The sequence below is a fragment of the Macrosteles quadrilineatus genome, unplaced genomic scaffold (genome assembly GCF_028750875.1).
Source record: "Macrosteles quadrilineatus isolate MER2022 unplaced genomic scaffold, UCM_ALF_1.0 Scaffold_2__2_contigs__length_208266976, whole genome shotgun sequence".
NCBI lineage: Eukaryota > Metazoa > Arthropoda > Insecta > Hemiptera > Cicadellidae > Macrosteles > Macrosteles quadrilineatus.
This window is the reverse complement of record NW_026542595.1, coordinates 118,276,567-118,285,856: the sequence shown is the minus strand read 5'-3', so window position 1 is coordinate 118,285,856 and position 9,290 is coordinate 118,276,567. Positions and strand designations below refer to the sequence as shown.

At 35.9% G+C, this 9,290-nt stretch overlaps 1 protein-coding gene across 1 annotated transcript; it reads left to right on the top strand.

The window, feature by feature from the left end:
- The first annotated feature begins 5,765 nt into the window (after positions 1-5,765).
- On the top strand, positions 5,766-8,327 carry LOC128984819 (uncharacterized protein K02A2.6-like). The gene is made up of 2 exons (XM_054404187.1): positions 5,766-5,880; positions 7,555-8,327. The coding sequence occupies exons 1-2, from the start codon at positions 5,766-5,768 to the stop codon at positions 8,325-8,327; spliced, it is 888 nt and encodes a 295-aa protein (XP_054260162.1).
- The last annotated feature ends 963 nt before the right edge of the window (positions 8,328-9,290 follow it).

Genomic DNA, 9,290 nt, shown 5'->3' with positions numbered 1-9,290 from the left:
ATCAAACTATCGCCCTATAGCATTGTTACCAGCTATCTCAAAAATTTATGAAAAAGTAGTTTATAATCAACTGGTAAATTTTTTGGAAAAAAATCATCTATTTGAGGACTGTCAACATGGCTTCCGCTATGGTCGGTCTGTTATTACAGCTGCCACAGACTTCATTGAATCTGTTATAGATAGTCTAGTCAATAAAGGTAAAGTTGCGGGTTCATGGACATTAGTAAAGCCTTTGATTCAATATCACATGATTTATTAATTTTGAAATTGAGTAAATTAGGAATTAAAAACAATACTTTAAACTGGCTAAAATCTTACCTTCATGATAGAAAACAGTTTGTCGAAATTATTTACCATAACAACAAAAATTATAAAATCCCTTATCGTTCCGATATTACAGCAGTTAAATATGGGGTGCCACAGGGATCCATTTTAGGTCCCCTTTTATTTATTTGCTATTTAAGAGACTTCCCTCAGCTTTCTGATTTCAGTAAACTTTGTCTTTATGCTGATGACACCAATTTGAAAATCACTGCATCAACCGTTGCTGAATTAGAAATTAAAATTAATTCCGACCTAACTCTCTTAACAAAAATTTTTAATGCCAACAATTTGCTTTTAAATCCTGAAAAACTAATATTATTTGTTTTAAAACTCGATCAGCTCAAAATATAACTCAACCTAATGTTACCATATTTGATAAAAAAATTGAGGTTAAAGACAGCATAAAATTTTTAGGATTAGAAATAGAAAGTACACTTAAATGGAACCGTCATGTTGAACAATTACTCACTAAAATTTCTTCTGGCCTTTATGCATTGGTTAGGTTGAAAAATTTTTGTGAAAAAGAATCTCTAAAAGTTGTTTATTTCTCTTACATCCATTCAGTGATATCATTTGGGCTATCTCTTTATGGTGCAACTACTAAAGAAAACTTAAACTCTATCTTGATAATGCAAAAAAAAGCCATTAGAATTATTCGTAATTTACAACCCAGAACTTCAGTTAAAGATTATTTTAAATTAGAAAACATAATGACTGTTTATGGAATGTATGTTTTTGAAACTGTTTTATCCATAAAAAATAGATTTCAGGAATTGGAGCTAATCGGTAACAATCATGAATATAACACCAGAAATCGGGGCTGTATCGCAATGAGCTATCACACTCTGGAACTTTTCAAAAAGAAACCTAAATATGCTGGTTAAAAATTTGTTAACAAAATTCCATAACAGATGAGGTGTCAACAAAAAAATTCAAAATTAAATTGAAGCAGTACCTCATCAGCAAAGCTATATATTCTTTCGATGAGTTGTAGGAGGTAATGTCAAATTTTGCATAGCCTATATTGTTAATTCTAAGAAACCTTTGTTTTTCATTTTTCAATACCTGTATATTTGACACTATTTATGTATGTATTGTATACTACTAACAAATAAAGATTATTTGAATTTGAATTTGAATTTGAATAGTATTCAAAAACATAGTGAATCGAAATTGACGCATCCAGCATGTTCCTTGTTTAGGTTTTTTTGGCCTCAGTCGTCAACTGCTACTGATGTTTGTCGCCAATCCATAGAGGAAGGCTTGATTCTATTTTATCCATATTGTCTAACAGGTATAGACTTTTTGTAGTTTGGCGTTTTGCTCCACCACTGATAAGAACGTTTTTGAACTACAAACATATAGTTTCCCACAGGAAAACGGGTCATCTCAGTGTGTTGTGTCATTGTGATTGTGTGTGTCCCACTGCAGTGCACAAGTCCATCGCAGTCTTTAAATTTGGTTGATTAGTAATATTTAATAACGTTCTAACTTAGAACATTTTATTCCTACAACAAGACTAACTGTTAGTCTTGGCTTGGAAATTGCAAAATTAATTTATTCGAGACTGTACTTATTTGATACTTGCGGTATCGATACTTTTGTTGCGATATTCTTGTGGCATCAATACTGCAGTTACGATACGGTATACTATATATACCAAGTATCGGAAGAATTGTGGCATCGCAACGTCCCTAAATATGGCTAGAAAAAATCTACCAAATAAGTTATAATGACTTAAAATTATGTAGCTTAAGAAATCTTTTAGCGTTAATGATTAAAACAACTCTGTTGATTCATTTGTACTTTTAATACTTTTTTCAATACTTTCCATTTAAATGGCGACCATACAAAGTAGGTATTTTAAGCCAAGTGTGGATGGAGATGAGTGTAGTGGCGTGATATTTTAGTCTTCTTAGTGACTAAGGCCGACTTGCCGACATATTCCATAGAAACAGCTGTTAATTAATAGCCCATACAATTTAATGGCAACTAAGGGACCTACAGTTTATAGTGGAATCTGAACCACATTTTTGTTTCTAGGACATCAAACATAGGATATTCACCTGGGACTTAAGTGTTGGAGGAGGTTGACGTATACAGGCTGCAGTTGCGTTACTTCCTCAATTAACTTTTGCTACCGTTGACAGACACCACAGTGTTGTGCCTGCAACAATGAACATCAAAAGGTTACACAAACAAAACACTGTTAAGCGCGTACTGTTAAATAATTATACTACTACTAATGCTATTTAATTTTTTGATATATAATCAAACAAGTCTAGAGCAGGCCCGTTTTTGACCATGTCAGCGCCCTAGGCACAACTAAAATAGTAGCGCCCCTTTGCAATATATACAGGGTGACCACCAACCGGGAATTAAGCGTGATTTTTTTTAACCGGGAATTATGTGTGCATTTTGTATTTCTACCTGGAATTTTCAATTTACCGATGGCGCATGACAACAGTGACGTTTCCATGACCACGGTAGACGGGAGACGATAATATGTCTCCACAAGGCCGCAAGAGATGATCAGAACTTTGCCGTGATCGCTTGAGATGATGATAATGTCTAAACGGCCACTGGATATGATCATGCATGATTTTACTGCGATCGCACGAGACGATGATAATGTCTAAACAACCGCGGGATATGATCATGATTTTACCGCGATCGCGCAATACGACAGTCAGATCTACAGAGCCGCGAGGGATGTTCAGAACATTGCCGCAATCACAGAAGACGAAGATAATGTCCACACAACAGCGGAAAACAGTCAGAAATTTGCCAAGATCGCGGAAGACGATAATGATCTCCACAATCGCGGGATATTATTAACATTTTGCCGTAATCGCGGGAGACGATTACGATGTCTTCACGACCGCGGGAGACGATTACGATGTCTACACGATCGCGGGAGTTACAATAATGATGTCTACTCTACACGGCTGCGAGGGATGATCAGAATTTTACCGCAATCGCTTAAGACGATGATAATGTTCACTCGACCACGGGAAAGATAAGAATTTTGCCTCATTCGCGAAAGACGATGATGATCTCCAAACAACCGCGGGAGATGATGACCATTTGCCGCAATGGCGGGAGAGGATGACAATGCCTCACGACTGCGGGAGACGATGATGTCTTCACGGCTGTGAGGGATTATCAGAATTTTATCGTGATCACACAAGAAGATGATAATGTCCACACGACCCCGGGAAAAGATTACAATTTTGCCTCATTCGCGGTAGACGAATCTCATCACGACCGCGGGATATGTTCATATATTGCCGCGATCAAGGAAGACGATAACACAGAAAACATACGATAATTATATCCACACATCCGCTGGAAATAGTCAGAACTTTGCCGCGATCGCAGGAGACGGACGATGATGACGTATGTACAACCGCAGAAAATAATTAACATCTTGCCGCAATTGTGGGAGACTGTTAAGGTGTCTACACGGCCGCAAGGGATTACAGTTTACCGCGATCGCAAAAATGCCAATTGCCTCGCGCCCTAGGCACATGCCTACCTTGCCTATTCGGTAAATCGGCCCTGGTCTAGAGTGTCCTTTCTATCATAGTTAAACAAAGTACAATATCTATTGTGCGATATTGAAGACCTTATTGCTTTAAATTACTAAAATAGTATTTGTTAATTACTAATCATTGATACTGTTACATCCTAAATGTCTATCTTTACTTATTGATTATTTATTTTATAACTATCACCAGCTGGTTATAATGTTTACTTCTTCACTTTGTTTTTAATTTGTGTTGAATAAAGTTGGTTAAAATTGTACTTTTACAAATACATTTATTATTAGTTCTAATTACATACAGAACAATTTGGCGACGATGGAGGTGAGTACAAGTAATTCAAATACATCTCAAAACATTCAAATGATTAACTCAGCATTGATTGGACCCTTTAATGAAAGATATGAAACATGGGAAATGTATATGGAAAGACTAGAGATATCATTCATTTATAACAACATTTCGGAAGACAAAAAGAAAATTACGTTACTTCACTGTATTGGATCAGACACTTACAGTAAACTTAGGGATATATTGCATCCTGTATCACCTATAACTAAATCCTATGCTGAATTAGTTCAAACTCTTAATTCACATTTTACACCAAAACCAAATGAAGTATCAGAGACATTCAAATTTCATTGTAGACACCAATATGAAGGAGAAAACGTTTCTGAATTTTCATTGGATCTTAGAAAGTTGTCTAGATATTGTAATTTTGGCACATTTCTGTCAAAAGCCCTGAGAAACCAATTCATACTCGGGCTAAGGGATGAAAAAATACAGGCAAGGTTAATTACTCTAAGTGACAGTGATTTGAGTTTTGAAAAAGCTGTAGACATGGCTCAAGTAATTGAAAAGGCTCAAAACGATTCAATAACAATCCAATCAAAATTCAATCATGAAAACAATGAATTGCCGGTTAACTTAAATGTTGTACAACAGAAAAGTTTTCAAAAACCTAAAAACAGTACCAATCTTAAACAATGTTACCGTTGTGGAGAGTTACATGAATACATATCTGAATGCAAACACAAAAATACAACATGTAACTTCTGTAAAAAAATAGGGCATCTAGCAAAGATTTGTTTTAGGAATCCTAATGCACCTATCAAATTGCAAAGACAAAATAAGACTACATTTAACACTACTTCAAGAAATGTAAAACAAATAACAGACTCGTTTGAAGATCAAAGTGAAATATTTCTACAACAAAATATGAAAAATTCTGTTAGATCCCTCTATAAGGAAACTAATGTTATTGACATTTGTTCTATGAATACATCAGAAGATAAATTTAGGAAAATAATGTTAAACATAAAAATAAATGGGAAAACTATTCCGTTTGAACTAGATACAGGAGCAGGGGTATCTTTGATGTCAAAAAGTAACTTTTCCAAGTTTTTCCCAAAACACAGACCTTTAATGAATCCAGACATAATATTAAGAGATTTCAACAAAAATGAATTTGTTCCATTGGGTAAAACCATTGTTCAGGTTGGTTACGGTAACCAAACCAAATATCTTCCATTGTATATAGTCGATGGTAATAGAGATACGATATTTGGTAGGGAATGGCTGAGATCGATTAAAATAAATTGGTCAGACATAAATAACGTTCACGGAGCTGACTTGAATAGAGTTAAACACTCAAATCCCAAAGTACACGATATTTTAATGGAATTTAAATCCATATTTGAACCAAGAGTTGGAAGTTTCAAAGGGGGAGAAGCACTTCTTAACTTAAAGCCTGACACTACACCAGTTTTTAAAAAAGCTAGACCACTACCTTATGCTTTGTTACCAAAAGTTAGTGCAGAAATCTACAGACTAGAAAAAGAAGGTATAATTACAAAGGTGAATCAGAGTTCTTGGGCTACTCCAGTTGTACCGATTATGAAGGCAAATGGGAATATCAGACTGTGTGGAGACTACAAAGTAACCCTCAATCCCCATTTGGTAATACCAGAACACAACATGCCCCGCATTGATGATATTTTGGCCAGAATGGGTAATTCGACTAAATTTACAAAGATTGATATATCCGAAGCTTACCTACACATGCCAGTGAAAGAAGAATACAGAGAATTGCTCACAATCAATACACACAAAGGTCTATATCGAGTAAATCGTCTACCATTCGGAATTGCAAGTGCACCTGCTATTTGGCAATCAGCAATGGAAAATATTCTACAAGGTATTGATGGTGTTGATGTTTTCTTTGACGATGTCAAAATAACAGCCCACAGTGAGGAAGAACATTTGAAAAGACTCCGTGCTGTATTAAATCGGTTCAAAGACAACGATTTACACATTAATGTTTCTAAATCTCAATTCCTTGTACCAGAGATTGACTTTCTTGGTTACCATGTCTCGTCAAAGGGAATAAGTAAAAGTAAACATATTACTGAAGCAATAAGAAACCTGAAGAGACCAAGTAATGTGAAAGAAGTTAGACAAATCCTTGGGTTGATAAGTTACTATCGAAAGTTTATTCCAAACTTAAGTGAAAAGATGCAAGCTATTATTAATCTCACAAGAGCTAATGTACCTTTTAATTGGACTGAAGAATGTGAACGAGATTTTCAATTGGTGAAGGAGGAAATGATGTCAGAGAATATACTATGCCATTTTGACCCACACTTACCACTCATTCTAGCAACAGATGCTAGTCAATCTGGAATTTCGGCAATTCTTTCTCATGTGTTTCCGGATGGAAACGAAAGACCTGTCGCATTTGCTTCCAAAACACTATCACAAACACAAAAACAGTACAGTGTCATTCAAAAAGAAGCCCTGGCAATTTATTTTGGAGTTAAACACTTTTACCAATACCTTTATGGACGTCATTTCACCCTAGTTACAGACCACAAACCCCTGGTATCAATATTTGGACCGAAAAATGGAATACCACTTATGGCCGCAACAAGACTACAACATTATGCTATATTCCTTCAGGCATTTTCATTTGACATAAAGTATAAATCAACCAAAGATAATGTTAATGCTGATGCACTTTCAAGACTACCTAAAAATGTTGAAGAAGCTGCTGTTATTGACTCAGCCGATGTTCATGAAATAGAACAAATCTATACTTTACCTGTCACAGCTGAAGAAATAGCAAAAAATACACAATCTGATCCAGATCTTAGAGATATTTATCAATCACTAATCAGAGGGGAGCCAATACATCACCCGATGTCTTCTAACGAACAAGAATGGTCAATTCAGCTTGGATGCTTATTAAAAGGGAATCGTGTGGTGATTCCCAAACAACTTCGTCCAAGAATTTTGAAAGAACTTCATGAGGCTCATGTGGGTATAGTTCGCATGAAGGGACTAGCTCGTTCGTATGTTTGGTGGCCTAAAATTGATGCAGACATTGAGAATATGACCTTAAATTGTTTGGGATGTCAACGAGTACAACATGAAGCACCCAAAGCACCAGTTCACCACTGGGAATATCCTTCAAGGCCTATGCAAAGAGTTCATGTTGATTTTGCAGGACCATTTTATGGCCATTATTTTCTCCTAATTGTGGATGCCTACAGTAAATGGCCAGAGATTGTAACACTTACAACTATAAATTCACATAAAACCATTGAGGCTTTGCGGAAATTCTTTTGCTCTTTTGGAATCCCTGACATATTAGTGTCAGACAACGGAAGGCAATTTGTTTCGTTAGAGTTTGAAAAATTTCTTCAATCTAACGGAATTAGACACAAGAGATCAGCACCTTACCATCCTGCAACTAATGGCCAAGTAGAACGCTATGTACAAGACTTGAAAGATACTATCAGAGCCATGCACTTTGAGGAAGGCTCAATTGAGTTGAAATTACAGAGATATTTAATGGCCTATCGAAGAGCTCCACATAGTACTACAGGACAGTCTCCTTCACATCTCTTTATTGGACGTCAAATTCGATCAAGACTTGACTTATTGTATCCTGATTTGTCACAAAAAATGGACCAAAATTTTGACTCAAAATCATATTCTGACAGGCAAAAATCATTTAAAGCTCAAGACCCTGTTGCTTACCGCCTATATGGGACCTGCAACAAATGGGGCTTTGGAAAGATCAATAGAAAAGAAGGACCAAGAAATTATGAAATATCCACAAGCAGTGGCACAATCAGACGTCATCAAGACCAAATTAGACGTTCAGGGCGAAACTTGTGTGAGTTTTCATTAAGGAATGAGCAAAATCAAGTATTCATACCAACAAATTTTGGAGGAGTCCATTTTGGAGGAGTCAGAGAGGAACCAACCGAAAACCACGCAACAAATGATCACAACATACCAACCGAAAACCACATAACAAATGATCACAACATACCAGATGTTCCAGAGGCCAACGATCACAACATATCAGATGTTCCAGTGGCACCAACTCCCGCTATTACAGTGAGACGTTCAAAAAGGACACATAAACCCGTGGATAGACTCAATTTATGAAGCTCACTTAAGAAGGGGAAGTGTTACATCCTAAATGTCTATCTTTACTTATTGATTATTTATTTTATAACTATCACCAGCTGGTTATAATGTTTACTTCTTCACTTTGTTTTTAATTTGTGTTGAATAAAGTTGGTTAAAATTGTACTTTTACAAATACATTTATTATTAGTTCTAATTACATACAGAACAGATACAAAGATATTTCTTTTAATCGTTTCGGTTAATAAATGTTAATTACCCTTAACATTTATCGGAAGAGGTAGAGCTCATGTCATCTTTGTGTAGGAAGTTCCAATATGTCAGAAATCACATTCTTCGAATTTCCTTTGATAGACCATTTGCTCACTGCTATTGGAAAATCTAAAACAGAGTCTAAGAAGACAGTTTTTAGAATAGGGCAAGAGGTATACCAACTGCACAAAAACCTACAACTAATTGTTTTTGTAACTGTATTCAAATTCAGTTTTGTAGGATAACTTTTTGTCTCAACTCTACTATGGTTTACGGCAGACTTTCCTCCTGACAAATTTGGCTCAATAGGGTTCCCATAAGTGGTTTGGATCATCATATGTTGACGATTTAATGTTAACTGTAGGCATACATAGTCAAAAATGATCAATTGCATACTTTGAGGGTCCAAGCTTTCCCTTACGCTATTACCTCACTTTGTTTGTGATAGTTTCTTGAATAGTTCCTTTGTAATAGTATATAATAATATTAAATGGTAATACTTGGAACTTGTGTTGGCTGCAGACTCGTCACCTGAAAATTTGGCTCAGAAGAGTTATGAAGGAACAACGAGAGACGTACGATACCTTCTCAACCCTGAGATGAACTGACTTTAGAGTCTGCAATAAATGTAGTGCTATGAGTCTGCAAGGTTACAGGTCATCGGTTCCCCTCGTAACAAATCCACAAGCATGCACGTTAACGTTTGATAGGACAGGACCCAGAAAACTT

What these genes read in the sequence shown, in the direction of transcription:
- LOC128984819 (XM_054404187.1), top strand. Translation starts at nt 5,766, where the DNA reads ATGAAGGCAAATGGGAATATCAGACTGTGTGGAGACTACAAAGTAACC. An exon ending in TGATATTTTGGCCAGAATGG is followed by an intron (nt 5,881 to 7,554) that starts GTAATTCGACTA and finishes TTGTTTCGTTAG; the next exon opens with AGTTTGAAAAATTTCTTCAA.